The 23,750-nt window shown below is 38.3% G+C and overlaps 1 protein-coding gene, 1 non-coding gene and 1 pseudogene across 9 annotated transcripts in view; 2 read left to right on the top strand and 1 right to left on the bottom strand.

The window, feature by feature from the left end:
* BRWD3 (bromodomain and WD repeat domain containing 3) overlaps positions 1–23,750 on the top strand; it is a 251,447-nt gene that overhangs the window by 118,971 nt on the left and 108,726 nt on the right. For all 8 annotated transcript variants that reach the window (XR_009257105.1, XM_058713528.1, XM_058713523.1 and 5 more), the window contains 5 exons: positions 80–208; positions 1,614–1,839; positions 17,500–17,667; positions 19,884–20,067; positions 22,335–22,428. Coding sequence is in view for 7 of the 8 variants with exons in the window: in XM_058713528.1 (XP_058569511.1) it covers positions 80–208; positions 1,614–1,839; positions 17,500–17,667; positions 19,884–20,067; positions 22,335–22,428 (801 nt within the window). In the remaining variant the exon portion in view is untranslated. The remainder of the gene's footprint in view (positions 1–79; positions 209–1,613; positions 1,840–17,499; positions 17,668–19,883; positions 20,068–22,334; positions 22,429–23,750) is intronic.
* Positions 8,616–16,012, top strand: LOC131502658 (calponin-2-like; annotated as a pseudogene).
* On the bottom strand, positions 18,493–18,600 carry LOC131503280 (U6 spliceosomal RNA). Its single transcript, XR_009257382.1, has one exon. It is a non-coding gene; the product is annotated as a U6 spliceosomal RNA (small nuclear RNA).

Raw genomic sequence — 23,750 nt, 5'->3', positions numbered from 1 at the left:
AGAAGCAGAATCTATTGCCTACTTATTATTTGAAAAATCACCTCTTAAAATGACTTAAAGTGACTCCTCTAATTTTCAGATTGAAGGCCAAGGCCATGGTGCAGTGTTTGATTGTAAATTTTCACCAGATGGAAACCATTTTGCCTGCACAGATTCTCATGGGCATTTGCTGCTTTTTGGTTTTGGATGCAGTAAATACTATGAAAAGGTTAGTCTATTTAATTTTTGTTATACACTATAATTTTGGATTATATCATTCATAAATTTTATTTGAAGTCTTCTGGTTAATAAGGGCCATTGTATGTCAACAGATATGAAATAACCAAGTCACTTTTCTTGGTAAAATTTTTCATCACTGCCAGAACATAAGGCTTCACAGTTTGAATCACTATTAAGATATAGGATGATGTAGATGTAAAAATTCATTAAGGGGGGGCGCCTGGGTGGCTCAGTCAGTTGAGCGTCCAACTTCAGCTCAGGTCATGATCTCACGGTTCGTGAGTTCGAGCTCTGCATTGGACTCTGTGCTGACAGCTCAGAGCCTGGAGCCTGCTTCAGATTCTCTGTCTCTCTCTGTCTCTCTCTCTCTCTTTCTCTCTCTCTCTCTCCCTCTCTCTCTCCCCCGCTCATGCGCGCTCTCTCTCTCTCAAAAATAAACATAAAAAAATTTAAAAAATAGGGGCTCCTGGGTGGCTCAGTTGGTGAAGCATCCAAGTTCGGCCCAGGTTATGATCTCATGATTTGTGAGTCCGAGCCATACATCAGGCTCTGTGCTGACAGCTCAGAGCCTGGAGCCTGCTTCAGATTCTGTGTGTCTCTCTCTCTGCCCCTTTCCAGCTCACGCTCGTGCTCTCTCTTTCTCTGTCAAAAATAAATAAAAACTTTAAAAAAATTAAAAAAAATAAAAATAAAAATTCATTAGGAAATCCTTTTACTTAGAACATATTCTCTGTACTGGCCTTCAGGTGTAATGGGAAAACAAGTTTACCAGATTGCATTCTCTACTTATCATAAATTGGAAACAAATAGCTGGTGACTAAATGTTCATTTTCTTCCTTGGCCACTTTACCTATTATCCATCTTGCTAAAATACTTTGGAAACTAACTTAATTGGTTCTTTATATTTTACTAGCTATGAATTTGGAATAGATTATAGATTCTTGGAGTTGGAAGAGAACTCAGAATCATTGAGTTTAGCTCAATACTTGTATCACCTTTGAGTGTTTTTGATGCATTTGGTATTTACCTGCTTTGCCATTTATATTATACTTAATCGGTTCATATTTGAAAAAAAATAAAAATAGTTATAAAGGTTTGTATGATATTTGCAACTTAAATAAAAATATGTAACTTTATCTACTATGTTATTGCTCTCATTCTTCATATGCTAATTGGAGAAATATGATATAGGGCCAGAAAGTAATACAGATTATAGGATTTTGTGGAGAAAAGATAGGATTACAATTCAGGTGATTCACTTTTACTTAGAGGAAACATATAGCAATAGAGGGCTATAAGGGAATGCAAAAAGTATCTGGTTTGAAAAGTGCATGTTCTTTAGGAATGAAAATTAATTCCCTGTGCATGTTAAATACTTAAAACCTGTGATAAAGATTCCAGATCAGATGTTCTTCCACACGGATTATCGACCTCTTATCCGTGATGCCAACAACTATGTACTGGATGAACAGACCCAACAAGCTCCTCACCTCATGCCTCCCCCATTCTTGGTGGATGTTGATGGCAATCCGCATCCTACACAATTCCAAAGACTAGTACCAGGACGGGAAAATTGTAAAGATGAACAACTTATACCACAGCTGGGATATGTGGCTAATGGTATGTTATCTCCAAAATTAAATTTAAAATATTTTGCAAAATGTTATACTTCCTACTGTTCTTTCTATGATACATACTTCCTGCTAAACTCTGTAGTAGGTTAGAATGTATGTACCTAATACTTCTATTAATTTTCATTTGCATATTACTTTTCTAACTTTTATTTTTTATTTATTTTGAGGGAGAGATGTGGGAGGGGCAGAGAGAAGGAGAGAGAGAGAATACCAAGCAATCTCTGCATTGTCAGCACAAAGCCTTATGTGGGGCTCGAACTCACAAACTATGAGATCATGACCTGAGCTGAAACCAAGAGTCTGACATTTAACCTACTGAGCCACCCAGATGTCCCATTTGCATAGTACTTTTGACCTTACCAGAGTACTTTTACATTTTTATGTCACTTGAACACAGATAAATGGATTAGGACAACAGGCATATACTCAAGTAGAGAATGTATTGACCTGTTTCCTTAGAAACCTAAACATATATATGATCCTGTTGCTTATGGTTTTGACTTCTAGTTATGATTAAATGTACTAACTTTAACCTGTCAAGCTTTTCTCATTGGTGAAACTATTTAGTGTTTAAATAACAGTCTTGGAGGATGTTGAGGAAGCAGTGATAAGCATAATACATGATGTAAAGATAGTAGAATAAGACAGTGAAATAATGCTATTCCCTGTCAAAGCAACTCTTTTTTTATTTTAATTCCAGGATATTTAACATACAGTGTTATGTTCGTTTCAGGCCTACAAAACAGTGATACAACAATTCCATATATCACACAGTGCTCATCACAAGTTCACACCTTAATCTCTATCACGTATTTCACCCATTCCTCCACCTACCTCCCCTCTGATAACCATCAGTCTATTTTCTATAAAGAGTTTGTTTCCTGGCTTGTCTCTCTCTCTCTCTCTCTCTCTCTCTCTCTCTCTCTCTCTCTCTCTTTCCCTCCCTGCTTTCCTCCCTCCTTTTCCTTTGCTGTTTGGTTTTTTTCTTAAATTCCACGTATGAATGAAATAATACTGTATTTATATTTCTCTGATTGACTTATTTTAATTAACGTTATACTCTCTAGCTCCATCCATGTCATTGCAAATGGAAGGACTTCAATTTTTCTAGAGCATATTTATGGCTGGAATTTTGTGTTTTTTTTTCAAGTTTATTTATTTATTTTGAGGTGGGGGAAGGGCAGAGAGAGAGGGAAGCAGGTTCCACACTGTCAGCACAGAGCCCAATGTGGGGCTCACACTCACGAACTATGAGATCATGACCTGACTCAAAATCAAGAGTCAGATGCTTAACTGAGCCACACAGGTGCCCCAGGATTTCACTTTTTTATGACTGAATAATATTCCATATTATGTGTGTCTGTGTGTCTGTGTGTGTGTGTGCGCACACACCATAACTTCTTGATCCATTCATCTATCGATTGACACTGTGCTACTTCCATAATTTGGCTATTGTAGATAATGCTGCTACAAACATAGGAGTGCATGTATCCCTTTGAATTGGTGTTTTTTGTGTTTTTTGGGTAAATACCCAGTAGCGTGGATACTTGGATCTTAGGGTTGCTCTATTTTTAACTTTTCGAGGAACCTCCATACTGTTTTTCACAGTGCCTGCACCATTTTGTATTCCCACCAACAGCGCAAGAGGGTTCATTTTTCTCCACATCCTCTCCATGTTTCACGTGTTTTTGATTTTAGCCATTCTGATAGGTGCGAAGTGGTATCTCATTGTAGTTTGGATTTGCATTTTCCTGATCATGAGTGATGTTGAACATCTTTTCATGTGTCTCTTGGCTATCTGGGTATCTTCTTGGAAAAAAATCTGTTTATTTCTTCAGTGCATATATTAATTGGATTATTTGGTTTTTTTGGTGTTGACTTGTGTAAGTTCTTTATATATTTTAGATACTGACTATTTTGATACATCCTTGGCACATATCTTCTCCCATGCAGTAGGATACCTTTTAGTTTTGTTGATTATTTCCTTTGCTATGCAGAAGTTTTTATTTTGATGCAGTCCCAATAGTTTACTTTTTGTTTTATTTCCCTTGCCTTAGGAGACATATCTACAAAAATGTTGCTATGGCTCATGTCAGGAAAATTATTGCCTGTGCTCTCTTCTAGGATTTTAATAGTTTCCTGTCTCATATTTAGTCTTTAACCCATTTGAATTTTTTTTTTTGGTGTATGAAAGTGGTCCAATTTCATTCTTTTGCATGTTGCTGTCCAGTTTTCCCAAAACAATTTGGTGAGGAGACTGTCTTTTCCCATTGGATAATCTTTCCTGCCTTTTCAAAGATTAAGTCCTATATAATTGTGGGTTTATTTCTGGATTTTGTATTCAATCCCATTGATCTCTGTGTCTGTTTTTGTGCTAGTATCATACTGTTTTGAATACTACAGCTTTGTAATACAGTTTGAAGTCTGGAATGTGATACTTCTTTCATTTTCTTTTTCAAAATTGCTTTGATAATTTGGGGTCTTTCGTGGTTCCATATAAATTTTAGGACTTTTTGTTCTAGTTGTGTGTAGAATGCTATTGACATTTTGATAGGGACTGCCTTAAATGTATAGATTGCTTTGGATAGTATACACATTTAAAAATATTTGTTCTTTTTTAACAATTTTTTTAATGTTTATTTAGTGTTGAGAGAGAGAAAGAGAGAGAGAGAGAGAGGATGAGCAGGGGAGGGGCAGAGAGAGAATCTAAAACAGGCTCCAGACTCCGAGCTGTCAGCACAGAGCCCAATGCGGGGCTCAAGCCCATGAACCACGAGATCATGACCTGAACCGAAGTCAGACGCCCAACCGACTGAGCCACCCAGGCACCACAAAATATTTGCTCTTCTAATCCATAACCATGGGTGTCTTTCCATCTCTTTGTGTCATCTTCAATTTCTGTCATCAGTGTTTTATATTTTTTAGAGTATAGGTCTTTCACCTTTTGGTTATTAGGTTTATTCCTAGGTAACATTTTTGGTATAATTTTAAATGTCATTGTTATCTTAAATTCTCTTTCTGCTACATCATTATTAATACATGCAATATATATAAATGCAACAGATTTTCGCACATTGATTCTATGTCCTGTGACTTTATTGAATTCATTTTATCAGTTCTAGTAGTTTATTGGTGGAGTTTTTAGGATCTTGTATATAGAATATCATGTCATCTGCAAATAATGAACATTTAACTTCTTTCTTACCAATTTGCATGCCCTTTATTATTTTTATTTAATTTCTGTGGCTAGGATTTCAGTACCGTCTTCAGTAACAGTGGTGAGAATGGACATCCTTGTCTAGTTCCTAACCCTAAGAGGAAAGCTCTCAGTTTTTCTCCATTCATTGACTCTGATGTTCACTGTGTTTTTCATATATTGTCTTTATTATGTTGAAGTAAGTTCCCTCTAAACTTGCTTAGTTGAGGGCTTTATCATGAATAGATGTTGTACTTTGTCAAGTACTTTTTCTGCATCTATTGAAATGATCATATGGTTTTTATTCTTTCTCTTGTTGATGTGATATATCACATTGTTTGGTTTGCGAATATTGAACCAACCTTGTATACTGGGAATAAATCCTACTTAATCATGGTGAGCGATTTTTTTAATGTATTGTTGGATTGTTTGCTAGTATTTTGAGAATTTTTGCATCTACATTCATCAAACATACTGGCCTGTAGTTTTCTTTTTTAGTGATATCTACCTGGCTTTGGTATCTGGGTAATGCTGGGCTCATAGAATGAATTTGGAAGTTCTCCTTCCTCCATTATTTTATGCAATAGTTTGAGAAGAATAGGTATTAACTCTTTAAATATTTGGTAGAATTCACCTGTGAAGCTTTCTGGTCCTGGACTTTGGTTCGTTTGGAGTTTTTGATTACTGATTCAATCTCCTTGTTGGTAATTGGTCTAGGCACATTTTCTGTTTCTTCCAACTTTCATTTTGGTAGGTGATATGTTTCTAGAAAGTTATCTATTTCTTCTAGGTTGTCCATTGTGTTGACATATAGTTTTTCATAATATTCTCTTATAATTGTTTGTATTTCTGTGGTGTGGTTATTATTTCTCCTCTTTCTTTTGTAATTTTATTTGCGTTCTTTTTCTTTTTTTGCTTTTTGATGAATCTGGCTCGAGGTTTGTGAATTTATTTTATCAAAGAACCAATTCCTGATTTCATTGATCTGTTCTGTTTAGTCTCTATATCATTTATTTCTGCTCTAATCTTTGTTAGTTCCTTACTTCTGTTGGCTTTAGGTATTGTTTGGTGTCCCTTTTCTCAGTCCTTTAGGTGTAAGGTTAGGTTGTTTGTTTGAGGTTTTTCTTGCTTCTTGAGTTGATTCTGTATTGGTATAAACTCCTCACTTAAAACCACTTTTGCTGTGTCTCAAAGCTTTTGGAGCATTATGTTTTCATTTTCATTGTTTCCATGTACTTTTGGACTTCCTCTTTCATTTCTTGGTTAACCATTCATTGTTTAATCGCAAGTTATTTTACCATCATGTATCTGTGGTCTTTCCATATTTTTTCTTGTGGTTGACTTCTCGTTTCATATCAATGTCATCAGAAAATATGCATGGTATGACTTTGATCTCCTTGAGTATTTGTTGAGGCTCTTTTTCTGGCCTAACATGTAATCTGTTCTGGAGAGTGTTCCATGTGCACCTGAAAAGAATATGTATTCTGCTGTTTTAAGATGGAGTGTTTTAATATATCTATTAAGTCTACCTGGTGTACTGTGTCATTCACACCCATTGTTTGTTTAATTTTCTATTCAGATGTGTTATATTAATGTCCTTTACTATTATTGTATTATAACTCATTAGTCCCTTTATGTTTGTTATTAACTGTTTTATGTATTTAGTGCTTCCATGTTGGGTACAATTGTTATATCTTCTTGTTGGATTGTCCCCTTTGTTATTATAGAGTCCTTCTTTGTCTCTTGTTACAGTTTTTGTTTTAAAATGTATATTTTTGGGGACACCTGGGTGGCTCATTTGGTTAAGTGTCCAGCTCTTGATTTCAGCTCAGGTCATGATCTCATGGTTCATGGCTTCGAGTCCCATGTCAGTCTCTGCACTGATAGCATGGAGCCTGCTCGGGATTCTCTCTCTCCTCCTTTCTGTCTGCCCCTTGCTTGTTTTCTCTCTTTCTCTCTCAAAATTAAATAAACACTTTTTAAAAATAAAATAAAATCTATATTTTCTGATATAAGTATTGATGCTCCAGCTTTTTTTTCACATTCATTTGCATGATAAATGTTTTTTATTCCCCTTACTTTCAACCTGCCTGTGTCTTTAGGTCTAAAATGAGTTCCCTGTAGGCAGTATATAGATGGGTCCTTGTGTGTGTGTGTGTGTGTGTGTGTGTGTGTGTGTGTGTGTGCGCATTCTGTCACTCTATGTCTTTTGATTGGAACATATAGTCCATTTATAATAATTACATAAAAGTAATTATTGGTAGACATGTATTTATTGCTGTTTTATTACTTGAATTGTGACTGTTTCTGAAGATCCTTTCTTATCTTTCAAGTTTTACTGATTTGCTTTAGTGATATATTTGGATTACTTTTTCTTTACTCTTTGTCTATTATTTTTTTTTATTTGTGGTTCCCATTAGGTTTATATAAAACCTCTTGTGCATATAGCTGTCTCTCTTAAGTTCACTGCATTCAGTTTGTTTCAAATCTCAGTTATTACAATTTTCTTTTATTTATTTATTTTTAAGCAGCAGGCAAAAGTTTATTAAAGTGTAAGATTAGAAAGTAAGAATAGTAGGAAAACTCTCTTTATAGGGAAGGGACATTTGAAAGTGAATGCCAGAAGACTATAGACAAGAGTCCTTGTTTTATAAAGTTCTTGTCAATCCCCCCCCTTCCCTTCCCCCTTGTTCCTTCTCAGGTTCTACCCTTACTGGCTTGATAGCTCTAGGTGCTGGGTTATGCATTCCTGATTGGCTCATTTCCATTGTAAGACAGATGGCTGATGGCCATACTTAGGTCTTTTGTCAAATTCCTGAGGGAAACCTTAGGGGAAGTAGATGGGGTCTGTTACATTCTGAGGAACCTTAAACCTGAGGGAGTTTGCTGTGGTCAGACACTCCCAGCATTGTTCCAAAATATGTGTTTATCCCAACCCAGGGACCTCAGATCCTCCTTTCCCTCTCTGCCTATTTTATACTATCTTTTTCTCTCATATATCCCCCTCTGAACACGTGGCTCCTAACTGCCATTAGGAATTGGGGCGATGACTGATCTTAACTGCTTCCTACTAAAGGGGAGAAATTACAGGGGAATGGCACTGAGGGCAGGTTCAGAGGTCATCCAAAGGTCCAATTTAATGGGAGGGTGTTTGGAACATCTAGGCTAGCAGAATTTTCTTGGATGTCTTCTTATTCTGGCAGATGAGACAGTTTCTACAAATGACATACCAACAGTATTAGACCAACAAGCATTAATATTCCAAATGCAATGCCTCCTAGGGAGGAGGCCACACCATTAGGAAGAGGAAAGCTGCATTGTAGCCATCCAAAATGTCCCTGACATGTCTGGCTATATCTATATCTATATCTATATCTATATCTATATCTATATCTATAGATATATATATATACACACACACACACATACACATATATGTATATATATGTGTATATACATATATATGTACACACATACACATATATGTATATGTACATATATGTATATATATGTATATATGTGTATATACACATATATATGTATATAAATTTAACTATAGTTATTTTTCTTCCTCTTCTATACTTATTTGGATCTTGTGATACTGTTGATTAGAATAATTAAGCACCTGAATTAGTTTTTGGTTCTCAATCCTCAAGGCTTCTTTGGCCATCCAGTTTCCATAGGACCAACTCCATGAAGCGTATTTAATTTTGCCTTAAGGAAAGATTGATCTTTGATATCCAGAGTCCTATAAGTTTAAGCTGTTGTTTATCTGTCCTGGTGTTAGTAGCACTATAGTCCTTAATTAAGTCATAATGTCCCTTCCTAGCAAGGGAGTGTGGCTCTCTGGCATTATCAAAAAAGAATGTGAAAAATATTAAGTCTCCCCATACATACCCTGATGGCTGAGAGAAATATTTAGTCGCAAGTTTTCCGGAGACGCCTCTAATTATTATATTGCGTTTGGAGAGTTGGCTGGGAGTGGAAAGGAGGACAGAAAAAGTGGCTCCAGTGTCAAGAAGGAAATCAACCGGCTTTTCTTCTGTATCCAGAGTTACTGAAGGCTCTGGGTTTCCAATGGACAGTTGGTTTGGGGGAGCCACCACAAAGAGCCCTGGGCCCCATCAGGGACATTGTTTATCTGAGCCCTCGCAGATTGAGGTCCCTGAGGGCATTCAGATCTCCAGTGACTGTCTCCACACAAAGGAAATGGCTTATGGGGTTTCAATATCAGTTGTACCCTCTGAGGATATTCTCGTTTCCAGTGCCCTAAACGGCCACATAAATGGCACTTGGTGCCAGGACCTCAGAAAGTCTGGTCTGACATAGTACATAAAGCCACAACTAAGGCCTCAGATTTTTCTTAAGCCTCCTTTCCTGTTCCTTATTCTCCTCTTGATCTCATTTGTAATATACCCAATTGGCAGCTCCTAAAAGCTCCTCCAGGGTCCCTTCTGGGCTAACAACCAATTTTTGCAGTTTTCTCCAAATCTGGGGCTGATTGACAAATTTCCTTCAGAATCATCTCAGCCTCAGGGTGTTAAGGGAGATAGCTGTATATTTAAGGAGAGGCTCCCTTAACCTCTCTAGGAAGGCCACCAGGTTTTCATCCTGTGTCTGTAAGATAGTGGCTAATTTACTATAATTTAAAAGTTTTAACCTTAGACCTTAATTTCTCCAAAACATAAGCTTGGAAGTGGCAGTGACACCATTCTCCAATGGGATGGTCATAGTCCCAATTAATATCTTGGGATGGAATTGCCTGGGCTCCAGTAGGGAATTGGAAGTCCCCTGTAGGACCTCCAGTCCCATGTTAATTAATGAGTTGCTCATCTCCAGGTCTCTCAACTGCTGCCAGAACACCAAGTCATAGTGGTGTCTCCCTGCATTTCTCCTTCTGGCACTCTAGCTTCTTGTAGGGGAAACATGCCTGTTAAATTACGGGGAGGGCCTGGATAAGGTGGGCAGCAGGGAGCAGAAGTTCACGTTCTTTCTTAAGTCTGGATCTATAGATAGAGGACCCAAGGAGGAGGAGGTTGAGGTAAGACTTCCCTTCCTCCTTATCTAGGTTTGCTTTGGGTACAGGCAAGGGCCCCTTGATTGTTTCTCCTCCTGATTTCTGGACCTTGGAAAGGGCTGTCAATAAGCCAGGGTTAACCTTGTATTGCATACACATGTCCCAATTTTCTCTTAAAGTCCAAAAACATTGAACCATAGGAGACTTCTCCCCATTTCCCTTACAAAAACAAATCTGATTGTAGGATAGTATTATAATTGATATTTCTCTCTGGCTGCCTAGTTTCCTCCTCCAGTTTGTATTGGGGCCAAGCCTTGGCATAAAAGAAAATGAGTCACTTTTTCTTTAGGATTTGTGTATCAAAATCATCCCAGTTTTTCAGAATGCATCCTAACAGAGTATTGGCCTTGGTTGGGGAATTGCCTGTCTATAGGGAAAAGGAAGAAAAGGCATCCCTTATCTCAATTTCCTATAGCTGCTCAGGAGAAACTTTATCTCCTGACCCTGATTGTTGGTCAGGAGAAGCCTCATCTCCTTGCCCCGCAGTTTGGCTGACTATGCTACTGGCAGCCAAAAGCCCTGTCAGTCTCACAAGGTGCTGGGAGTGGTAACTCTTATTCAGGCTTGACCCTACCTCTGAGAGTTGACCCATCTTCTCTGATTTCTCCTACCCCTCCATTTCCCTCCTGCAGGAACTTGGGGTTATGGACTGTGATCAAGCAAGACTCCCCTGATTGTAGAAGTATGCACTAATTTTATTTTAGCCTATCAGTCATTTACATATTGATACTCGGCCATTGAGGGGAGGTTAAAAGGGCCAAAGTCAAGGTCTGTTCCCCTGCCTTGTTTAGCAATACCCACATAAATATGTTCCAGCCATGTGTATATCCATTTTCGACATACACTGGGCTAAGTTTAGCAAAATGACTCCCAGTAAAAGCGCTTCATATGTCATCCATCCATCCCTCATATGGCATACGCATCCATTCCTTTACTAAACAGGAACAACACAAGTGTGGAGCCATTGGAGGCCAGCAGTGAGGACATCACCACCATTTTCCTAGCCTTTGGATCAAAGGAGGGTAGTTTTAATCTTATAGGAGTGTACTTTTAAAATCCATTCATTTTAACCTTATCCATCCTGACCACACATAAAATTCCTTTCCAAAGATTTCCCTTCATGAACCTTCTGCAACTTTCCTTTGCATTTAGATTTTGTCCCAAGCCATTTCTCTCCAAATAACCAGTCTCATTTAGGACAAAATTACTTTTTTTTTTCACCTTCAACAAAAATGTATTTCCACTTCTTATACCTTCCTTCACATCTACTTTTCTACATATGGTTCCTTATTTCCGTCAGTTTTAACTACATTTAGCAGAATTTAAACTCTTAGAATCCTTAGTCTCCAGTGAAAACTAAGTCGCAACCAATTGTGAACTGTTACACCAGAATTCTTTACATGGCAAATTTATGAATTAATTCATCACAAAGCATGTTTTCCAAGAGACCCAAATATCCTTAGTTTCTCTACAATAAGTCAAAAGAACAAACCTATGTTTAGTAAGCAATACTTTAGCATTCCATCTGATTTGGAAAAGGCCTAAATGTCCAACACATTTAATCTAGTTTATGATCCAAGCAAAACTATAAATTTAAACTTTCAGGTTATCAAAAACCCTGAAAGCTATATGAACAATTACCCATAAAAACTTAAGACAGATTTAACTACTATTTTAAGTCATCTTTTTGCTGACAAATTGCATCAGAGATAACACGAGCTTATTTGACCTTCAGTAAACCTAGGTAGAAAAAGTTTTATATATTTAATGTTGATAACCCTAAAGACATGTCTATCTTAAACCAACAAACTTGTGTGATAACCCTAAAGACATGTCTATCTTAAACCAACAAAATACCAAGTGTGTTCTATCTGTATCCATTTAAGAGTTAATTTTTTCCCCATTGTCAATTTTTACCCGGGGCACCAGTGGGGAAATCTGAAGTCGGTGATCCAAGTGGGTTGCTCTTCGCTCTTTAACATGAGGGTGGGAGGAGGAGCCAGTGGTGCCTGAGGTACTGAGGGTGGTATAGGAACCAGTTTGTAAGCAGTAGCCAAGGTGATGCAGAAACAGGAGGAGGGAGGGGAAGGCTGAAGAGGTGAGGTTCAGACAAGAAGCCTAGAGGTAGAGAAAAGCCCATAGGGCAGAGAAGGAGGTCTGCTGGTCTCAAAGTCTGTCAGCTTGGACAGATGAGCAGATGCAGATTTTTTTTCATCAACAAGTGGAAATAGGCAGTCCGTGTTGGGCCAGAGAAGGTAGGGAAGTTCCCCAAAACAAAAGGAGTTTCAGCAGCTGCTAGGGAATATTCATTCCTCAAAGTCCCTGTCCTGAGGTAGACTAACCAGAGACAGTTGGTTCTAATTATCATCTGGATGTTGTGGGAGCCTCCCAAATGTCTTCTCTCCCATCCCCCCATGGACATCAGGGGCAGGAGCGGGGTGGTGAGCCCAGAAGGCATTCAAGTAAGTCATGCTTCCACTCCCCAAGAGAGATTTGAAAATAAAAGGTCCAAAAATGGGACCTGGGAGGTGAGCCATGCCAGAGTGTCAGAAATGGAAGCAAGTAGAGAGCCAGCCACCTTCCACTGTAGTTGGGAAACCTGTCAGTAGGACCCCTTGGAAGTCACCCAGATCACTCCTAGGAGGATATCTGAGGAATCAGTCTTGGGCCTTTCTACTCCTTTCCCAAAGGGAGAGGCTGGCCAAAACAGAAAGAGGAGAATTTCACCGGATGCCTAATCGGGCATTCAGGGTTCAGGTTCTGCCAACAGCCTTTAGGCATCCACCAAAGAGTAGCCTTGGTCAGGACACTTCAATTGCTGTTTGGCCTCCCCTGAGTCCCATGCATCTGGGAAGTTCTTCTCAAAAGGAAATTGGGGCTCCACCACACTGATGTTCCCAACTACATTGGGGGATCAGCTGAGAGGAGACCCAAGGAGCCTTTCACCTGAGACTTGAAAAATGGCAGCCATGCTATTCACTCTTAACTGGCTGATGGGTGCCCATTATTTGGTTTTCGAGTTTTCTTTAGAATAGAAAGAAAAGAGGGGGTGCCGGCTGCTCTTATGGATAGAAGATGTTGATATCCCAGGACGAGCCCCCAAAGAAATGTTGCAGGACTTTTTACCACAATACCCAGGATTTGTTGTTTCACCACTTCAAAGAATGAAGAGGTGGACTCAAAATGAGCAGCAGGAAATTAGAGTATAGGATTAGAAAATAAGAATAGTAGGAAAGCTCTCTTTATAGAGAGGGGACATTTGAAAGTGAATGCCCCACATTTTTCATTTCTGACTGATTAGTTTTTAACTTTTTTGTCTCTTTGGTAAGGGCCTCCCTGAAGTCTTCCATTCTTTTCACAAGCCCAGCGAGTATCCTCATGATTATTGCTTTAAATTCTCCATGAGGCATATTACTTATATCTGTTTTGTTTAGATCTCTGGCCATGACCATATCTTGTTTCATTTGTGATGAATTTCTCCATCTTGGCATTTTGCCTAAGTCTCTGTCTTCTTCTGTGTGCTACAAAAGCCTGTTATGTTTCCTGCTCCTGAGAGCAAATAGTGTTCAGGGCCTGGCATTTCAGGCCAGGAGTGTCTCTGGTGTGTGCTGGGTACACTCAGCTGATGTGTTTTGGCCGCTGTATCCTTAAGGCCAATCAATCTTCAGAGGTTCTCCTTGCCTGCAGTGGACAGTGTTTGGACCTTGGCCAGAATGTGTCAAGTTTTAACTATGTGTGCCTTGTTCTTGTTAAATGAGACCTGATGCAACTTAACACTAGATCTGAAGCCCTGCAGAACTCCATGGTTGGGAGTCATGGTGTGTGTGGGGATTTCTGCTAATCTTCTGGGGAAGGGGCCTGCCCTGCTGGAACTGTGGCCAACTTTATCTAGAAGGGCAGTACTGGCATAGTGAAGGGGTATGGGACCTGGTGTAAGCAGGTCAGGCAGCCAGTGTTAGTGCTGTGCTTTTTACTGAAGGTAGCTCTGTGTTTATGTGAGGGGTGAGAGAGGGAAATGGCACCACCCATCTCTTGTCCCAGGAGAGGGGTCTCTGCTTGCTGTTCTCAGGGAAACACTCTGAGAAGAGTGAATAATCTCTCCCACTGTTTCCCTGGTGTTTTTCAGTTGCCCTTTTCACTCTCTCTGCCCCAGGGTTGTTTGCCTGCCATCTCTTCGGAGTAGGGCAGTGCCCTCAGAGCTCTATTCCATCCAAGCCCACCAACCTTTTAAACTCCAGTCTTCAAGTCCCACTGGTTGCAAAAACTAATAAAAATCAGTCCCTCTTGTTTTCCCAGCCAATGGCTTCGGGGAAGTGTTCTCTTTATGTGTTCCTGTGTGGTCATCTCTCTCTTGCCATTCTCTGTCACCAGGGCTACCTCATGTCCACAGCACCCGTGTTCTGTTTCTCCCCCAAACCATGTCTCCACACTTCCTGTCTTCCTCGATGTGCCTCTTCTCTCCCTCTAGTTCTGGAGTTTGTTCTCTAAGTCCTCAAGTTTATTTCTTGGGTATTCAAAATGATTTGATAGTTATCTAGTTGAGTTCAAGGGACAAGGTGAGCCTAGGGTCCTCCTACTGCACCACCATCTTGTAGCTGTCTATATTAAGTTGATGGTCATATAAGATTCAACCCATTCTTGGTCCTGCTGTGCCACAGCCATGAGCTCCACACATTTCAACGAGGGTCCTTGTACAGGCTTTCAACTGGGGTCAAGAACTGGCTCCTGTCCCAATATGACCTTCAGAAGGGCGTGGAGCTCTGCAGCTGGATCCAGGGACTCACAGGCTTCTCTGTTGGGCCCAACTTTCAGAAGGGTCTGAAAGATGGAAATTATTGTGTGTATATTAATGAATAAGCTGCAGCCAGGCTTAGTCCCCAAGATTAGCCACTCCATGCAGAACTGGCACTGACTAGAAAACCTCTCCACCTTCCTCAAGGCCATGGTCAACTACAGCATGAACCCCATGGGACCTGTTTGAGACAAACAACTGTTTGAGAGTGGGAACATGACATGGGTGCAAGTGTCTCTTCTCATCCTGGTTGGGAAGGCCAGGGGCTGCAGAGTGGCATGGACATTTGTGTTAAATACTCAGAGAAGCAGGAGTGCAATTTCAATAACACCACCATGAAGGCAGGCCAGTGCGTCATTGGGCTCCTTGATGGACACCAACAAATGTGCCAGCCAGTCAGGCATGATAGCTTATGGCACAAGAAGTCATCTCTATGACCCCAAGAACCATATCCTGCTACCTGTGGACCACTCAACCATCAGCCTCCTGATAGGCACAAACAAGTATGCCAGCCAGATGGGCATAACAGCTCCTGAGACCCATTGGCACATGTACAGTACCAAGTTGGGGTATCCATGTCCTTGCAGATGGACTAAACACAAGGCACCAACCAGAGTGGCCTGATCTTTGGCTTTGGCTGGCAGATATATGACCCCGAGTACTGCCCACAAGGTCCAGTGACAGATGGAGCTTCAGTGGCTGCAGGTGACTGCCCAGGCCTAGGGGAGGTCCCAGAATAAACCCCCTACCACTGAGGAGGTAGAATACTGAGGCACCTGTGCAGGGTGTCTCTCCACATCACCCTGACTAGATATGTGTTTTCTCTGTTGTCTTTTTTTTCTATTGTCTGAGTGCTGCCAGCTAAGGGTCTGTGGGGAAGGGAGGTGAAGGCATATGCAGATGTGTGTGGTATAGGAGTGCCTTCAAGGGCACATCGTGGCAGCAAACTTCCCAACAGGCTTTGGGCTGAGCTTTTGAGGGGGTTTGGGGGAAGAAACCTGGGCAGAGAGGAGACTGGCCCCAAATGATTTCTGGTTGCCTCTCCCTCTCTTCTCCTTTCTCTGCCAACCAGTTTGTGGTTTCTGTACCCACAGAAGTTTCAGACAGTTATAATTAAAGAAAGACTTTTTTTTTTTTTTCAGGGGAGGTTGTGTGGGAGATTGTGGAGTGGGATGCCAGGAAGGAAGTAGGTCCCCTGGGATAAGGCCAGGTGACAGTCCCAAAGTATTGTAGGTCTTGTGAGGACCTGGATTTCTCTGGCACTCTCAGACTGCCCCCTGTGTCTCCCTACAGGGCCTAGTGGAGAAACTGAGGCCCAGACAGGACAACAGGTTGCCCTTCTCTGCAACCTGAGCTCCCTCCTCACCATGGCTGCTATATCTGATTTTCTCCCAAACCACATCTTCCTACCTTCTCTGATGTGGCCTATACTCTGCCTTTAGTTAGTCGTGGAGTTTGTTCTGCTAGTTTTCAGATTGATTTCTAGGGTATTTAGGATGAATTGGTTGTTATCTAGTTTTATTCATGGGAGGAGGCAAGCTTAGTGTCCTCCTACTCCAGCCATCTTCCCTTCAATAACATACCTCATTTATATATTTCTCTTGCATACTCTGCTCTCTACACCCCATCCCACATACCATAATGCCTTAGTTTGTTATTTGTAGGTTTTCTTCCAGGTGTGAGGTGTAGGTATTGATTTATAAATGGAATTTTATTTCCTTACTAGGGATTTAAGACTTGAATTGTCCTTAATAGAGTGAAATGTTGCACATGTTTTTATGTACTCTCATAAAGATTTGTAGAGTAATGAAATGATGTTACACATTTGCTAATATTTACTTTTATAATGTCATATGTGTTAAGGGTGAGAAGCATGAATATTAAATGGGAGAAAACACTCAAAACATTTGAATAAAAAAATCTATAGTTCATCACACTTCATTTCCTATAGGACCTGATAACTTAGCTACTCTTTTGGATACCTTTTATTGGATACTAGAGGACAAGATAAAAAACATGTGTAAGATGTATTTAAGAAAAAGAATATGGTAGTAAATAAAGTTTTATTCACATGTAATCAATGGATTTCAGTGTGTCAGTAGAAAGAATTTCTGTACTTATCAATATACTGAGGTGTTTTCAAAACAGACAATATTTGAAAGACCATTATTTTGATTTATTTCAGAAATGAAATTCTCATGAAAGATGCAAAACATTTCATGTATTTATGGTTGAACTTAATTTAAACCTTACTCAGATCTCTACTCTGGACTTTTTGCTTGGAATATTCAATCAAGAATGTACATTTGAAAATTCATAATTTAATGATTATTCTTTAAGATGATAAGACCCTCATAGTAATGGCTAATTTGGAGGCATTTGTTAAATCATACATACAAGCTGATGTATCAAACAATTTAAAAGTTCCTTACAAATACTATTTGGTATGTTTTATTTTCATCTTAATATTGTTTTTTAATTATTTGCCTGGAAATTTTATAGATTAAGGTTTGTTTCACCGTATTTAGGGTATATTAAAATGTAAGTAATCTTTTGGCTTCATATCTTTGGTCTCAATAAGGTGATGGTGAAGTGGTAGAACAAGTAATTGGGCAACAAACCAATGACCAAGATGAGAGCATTCTTGATGGAATAATCAGGGAGCTACAGAGAGAACAAGATCTGAGACTAATTAATGAAGGAGATATTCCACATATTCCAATTAATAGATCATATTCTGCTAATGGTGGTAAGTATGTATATATTTATATAATGAAGGTACTTTATTTTACTTGTACTAAGTCTGTGTAAGGAACATTTGAGATTTTTTAAATAAAAACATTTTTATTAACTTACAGTTGTGATATTAAATACATCAAAGTGCCATAATATCATTGCCATTTGTTGCTAAATGTCTTAGCATCTCTTACAAGATACAGGTAGTATATTTTAATATACTGTATTCTCTTAACTCATTAATGTATTTTCAGCCTTTACTTTTGTTCCATTAAGGGAAGTAAGGTACTGCAATAAGTGTACAGCCTTTTTGTAAAAGGGGAACCAACTTATAGTTTTCAAAATTAAAACCACTGTGAATTTAAAAATTACTAACAAAAAATTTACCCTCCTTTGTTGAAAAGAAAGCAACATTATCCCCTTCCTCTCTTGAATTTACAGAAATACACTGGAAGATAAGCCCTATTCTTAGGGAATACAGATACTTTTTTTTTTTTAGAGAGAGAGAGAGAGAGAGACAGACAGTGTGTGCGCACATTCAAGTAGGTGAGGGACAAAGGATGAGGGAAAGAGAATCTCCAGCAGGCTCCATGCCCACCGCAGAGCCCCATGTGGGGCTGATCTCACAACTCTGAGATCATGACCGGAGCCAAAATCAAGAGTCGGACACTTAACTGATTGAGGCACCCAGGCGCCCCCAGGTGAAACTTCTGAATTGAATTTCACAACAGTTTGATAAAAATTACTAGCAGTATTCTAATTTATTGTATCTTTTCCTTCACTTTATGAATCTGAATTTTATATAAATCTTAGCTTCTGTCATTTTTACTTTTTTTTTTTAACTATGGAATTCTTCGTGAATTTGCATGTCATCCTTGTTCAGGGGCCATGCTAATCTTCTCTGTATCATTCCAGATTTAGTGTCCTGTGCTGCCAAAGTGAGCAGTGTCAATTTTAGTTTTATCAAGAACTATTAGTTGTACTTTAAAATGCAGTCTTTTTATGGGATTTTGGAAAATGTATTTCTTTTTACGTTTATGTAATTGTGGTTCTTTCAGGTATGGCTTTTGGAGTCCAAGAAATGAATAAAGTGATTTAAAGTTGAATGATTCACAGTATATTTTACTCATTTCCTGAGTCTTAAGTATCCCATAAAATTAAAATAAAACCATTCTTTGTTTACCTAAGGAGCATCTAATTCAGATGAGCTTTCCTTGACCTGGAACAAGATAAGATGTGGACTGATAATCCTATATATCTAGGCCCTTTCTTTCTAAGACATAAAACTTTCTTAAGAACCTTGATATAGAGATTCCTTAATGAAATCAGTGTTCAGCTCTACCCTCAATAGATTTCTGTGGATAGATTTGAAATGCCATTAGTCAAAGTGGACCCACTGACTTCTATTTCCAATGTTTATTTCAATTTTTTTATCTTTCCTGGTGATTCTTTTAACAGTTGAATGAATGATTCAATTTCCATTTTTATTTTATTTGCAAATACAACAAAAATTAAAAAACAGGGATATATCTAGGGACTTGAAAAGTTTCATTATTTTATTTTTCCTTTCTTTAACTGCATATCAGTTTTGAAAATGAAATTTTGATAGTTAAAAAATACTTTGGGGGGGCCCTTGGGTGGCTCGGTTGGTTGAACATCCACTTCTTGATTTCAGCTCATGTCATGATCTAATGGTCTGTGGCATCAAACCCCGCATCGGGCTCTGTGTTGACACTGAAGAGGAGCCTGCTTGGGATTCTCTCTCCCCCTCTCTCTCTGTCCACCCCTGCTCAAAATAAATAAATTAAAAAAATATACTTTTTCTCTTATTATTTTTGAAAGCCTATTGAAGCTTTATACATAAACCTTTTAATAGGCTAAATGTAGGATTTAGGTTACAAGTTGCTTTCTGAACTAGTACTAATAAACATTTGCAAATCTACCAAATCATGTTAAATATACTTTTAGTATTTCTTGAGCATTTGGTAGACAACAGATGTGAATGTACTTTGAAAACATTTAAGAGTGATAGAAACTTTAAACATTTATTGAGTGCTTTGCTTTATTCATCACACTATAAAAAAACCATAAAGGTGGTATAGAAAATTTAGAGCAAATAGATAGCAGCATTGTTGAAAAGTACTATCTTAGACTCTTCTATTTTAGAGTACCATTGTCAAAAAGTTTGGTGCCTTTGTTCAGAAAGTGGTACCTTTATTTTTGTTTTAGCTCTGAGAAGTCCAAATATGGACGTATCTTCTTCCCCAAATATTGGGCTTCGACGTAGTGGTCAAATTGAAGGTGTCCGACAAATGCATAACAATGCTCCTCGGAGTCAGATGGCCACTGAACGAGATCTCATGGCATGGAGCAGAAGAGTGGTGGTCAATGAACTAAATACTGGAGTTAGTAGGTAAGTCAATAAGGTTACATTCATAAGAAAATTGAGAGCTTTACAGTTTAGTTAATAAATTTGAATAACTAAGGTAGTTTTTAATCAAACTGAGTTTTATATGTTTTTCTACATTGTTCCAGTTACTTCATTCCATAACAGCTATTTAATGATCATCTTCAGTTTGTTTGGCTTTGTGCTAAATGGTTTGGGAAATACTGAAAAATGAAAAACATAGTTTGTCTTCGATGAGTTCATCGTCTCGTTTAGAAGATAAGAATACAAATACTATTAAGTAAGAACATTAGACCATATGTGATTAAGTATGTCTGTGATATATAGACCCCAAATTCAACAATAGTTCTGAGGAAAGGGCCATCGATTTAATATTGGAATAGTTTGGGAGTGCCATATAAGTATGTTGTAGACCCCAGTGCTTAGGGTATATTTAGAAATGCCATTTAAGTAGACTTCCTTGCATGAAAGGATTTCATTAGGATGAATTTCAAATTTAGAATACCTATCCTTATTTTTAAATCCTAACATTTGTTTTAATATCAACTCCAGGTAATCCACATAGACTGGGAATAGATTTAGAAAAGAAAAAAGGACATTAGACAGAGAATATACAAAATTTCTTAATCATGCTGTCTCTTTTACCAAGCCTTTTGCCAGCTAAGTCAACAAGTAGCAAACATAATTAGTTTCACCTTTTCTTTCTACAGCAGTAATAAGAAAAAGGGAGACATAGGTAATTTATGAACCCTTGGCAATAGAACAATTTGAAATAATTCTTTTCTCAAAACATTAATGTGGAATTGAAAGTCAGGAGCTCAAATAGATACTTGTATGCCATGTTCATTGCTACATTATTCACAATAGGGAACAGTAGAAATAACTCAAGTGTCTGTACTCAGATGAATAGAGAAACAAAATGTGATATATATATATATATATATACATACATACATACAGTGGAATATTGCTCAGTCATAAAAAGGAATGAAGTTCTGATACCTGTTACAACATGGATAAACATTGAAAATATGCTAAGTGAAATACCAGACACAAAAGGACAAATACCATATGATTCCCCTTATGAAATCTAGGTTAGACAAATTCATACAGATGTAAAGTTGATTAGAAGTTAACAAGGGCTGGGGCGCCTGGGTGGCTCAGTCGGTTAAGTGTCTGACTTCGGCTCAGGTCACGATCTCGCGGTCTGGGAGTTCGAGCCCCCCGTCGGGCTCTGGGCTGACTGCTCAGAGCCTGGAGCCTGTTTCAGATTCTGTGTCTCTCTCCCTCTCTGACCCTCCCCCGTTCATGCTCTCTTTCTGTCTCAAAAATAAATAAACGTTAAAAAAATTAAAAAAAAAAGTTAACAAGGGCTGGTACAAGGACAAATAGAGTTACTGCTTAATGGTTACAAAGTTTTGAGTGGTGAAAAAGTTTTGGAAGTTTTGGAGTTGATATTAAAACAAATGTTAGGATTTAAAAATAAGGATAGTTTTGGAAGTTTTGGTGATGATTGTTACATAACATTGTAAATGTCATTAACACCATTGAATTGTATACCTAAAAATGATTAAAGTGGCAAATTTTATATTTAAAGGGTACTTTTGTTATCTGACTTTTTTTCTCTGTTACAGCAACACTTTATTTTTTTGATGGGTGTTATTAAACTTATTTTGGTAACCATTTTGAAATATATAAGTATGTCAAAACATCTTGTTATATACCTTAAACTAATACAATGTTATATTTCAAATGCATTTCTTTTTTTAAGTTTTTAATTAAATTCCAGTTAGCTAACGTATACTGTAATATTAGTTTCAGTAGAACTTTGTGATTCATTGCTTATGTATAACAGCCAGTGCTCATCACAAGTGCCCTCCTTAATACCCATCACTCATCACCCCCCCACCTCCCCTCCAGCAACCCTCAGTTTGTTCTCTATAGTTAAGAGTCTGGGGGCGCCTGGGTGGCGCAGTCGGTTAAGCGTCCGACTTCAGCCAGGTCACGATCTCGCGGTCCGTGAGTTCGAGCCCCGCGTCAGGCTCTGGGCTGATGGCTCGGAGCCTGGAGCCTGTTTCCAATTCTGTGTCTCCCTCTCTCTCTGCCCCTCCCCCGTTCATGCTCTGTCTCTGTCTGTCCCAAAAATAAATAAAAAACATTAAAAAAAAAAAAAAGAGTCTGATTTATGGTTTGCCTGTCTCTTTTTTTGTTAGTCTTTTACACCTTTGGTTTGATTTTTGGTGATTTTCTGTCACTTTGACCTTTGTTATTAGGGTTCAGGAAGAATGTCGAACTGCAAAAGGTGACATAGAAATCAGTCTTTATACAGTTGAAAAGAAGAAAAAGCCATCTTATACTACCCAAAGGGTAAGTTTAGTTTTACAGTACTTTGGGGTACACTGTTTTCAAATATTTGCAGATACTGGATTTTTCAAAGGTAAGAGTTATGTATTAAGGGGCTATTTTGCTAGTTGACTACATATAGGTAACCTATTTTTTAACCTGAAGTTGAAATATATAGTTCTTATTAATAAAGTTGAAATTACACAAAGTTAGGACTGTGTCCCCAAATTTAGGACATGTTGTCATCGTAGATATAGGACATTTGTATTAAAATGCCATTTTCATATGGTTAGAGTAAAAGCTTAAAATTGTTGGCTGATCACTAATCACTGTAAAATAAATGTTTAGATACCCTAGGTCAGAGGTTGGCAGACTACTGCCCATTCCTGTTAATAGCTTTATTGGAACACAGCCACACTTATTATATTACCTATGGCTGCTTTCACAGTATAGAGTTGAATGAGTCCAGCAGAGATCATATGACCTCAAAGTCAAAAATATTTATACTCTGGCCTTTTACAGAAAAGGCCCACTCTTGGCCTACCTGATCATATAGGAGCAAAATCTTATCTATACACTGGAAAGATTCATATTCCCAGTAGAAACTGCTAAGCAGAGAGTAAGATTCATATACTTGATTAGGTACATAGTAAGCCCCTTGCTACTATTCTAAGATTGAACAAACTAGTGGCATGAGAATGTATGTTCTTGTTCCCAGATTTAACCATAACTCCTGAAAAGTACAGTAAGTTGGAGAGTCTAGGATGATTTTAACATTATGAAAGATATCTAGGCAATGGATACTGAATTTTAAATGTTTTTTTTCAGTATTGATAAACACAATTTTAGGTAAGTATCATATGAATATCTCCAAGTATCCTTAGATCATTTTGATGCCTACTGTCTTAATTTCTGTTGAGGTTTTCTTAGCTTATTTGATGTTCTGATAAGATTATTTTCTTAGAGATTTTCAATGGCTCAGATCCGTGATTTATATTATTTTTAACTGCTAAGCTGATTTCTCAAATATCAGATTTGTCTGAGATTAATAAACAAAGTAGTTGAGTCTATAAACATTTTATTTATATCAAAACTGAGAAATATTTATGTATACGATAAGAAACTGGTGTTGATATTTATTTATGAGGTTTTTTTAAGTTTATTTACTTTGAGAGAGAGAGAGAGAGAGAGCTCGAGGGGCAGAGAGAGGGAGAGAGACAGAATCCCAAGCGGGCTCTGCACTGTCAGTAGAGAGCCCAATGTGGGGTTCAAACCCGTGAACCTTGAGATCATGCCCTGAGCTGAAACTGAGTGTTGGATGCTTAACTGACTGAGCTACCCAGGTG

This window comes from Neofelis nebulosa, chromosome X (assembly GCF_028018385.1).
Source record: "Neofelis nebulosa isolate mNeoNeb1 chromosome X, mNeoNeb1.pri, whole genome shotgun sequence".
Classification (NCBI taxonomy): domain Eukaryota; kingdom Metazoa; phylum Chordata; class Mammalia; order Carnivora; family Felidae; genus Neofelis; species Neofelis nebulosa.
Note: the sequence above shows the minus strand (reverse complement) of the source record. Positions and strands in the feature narration are given on the sequence as shown.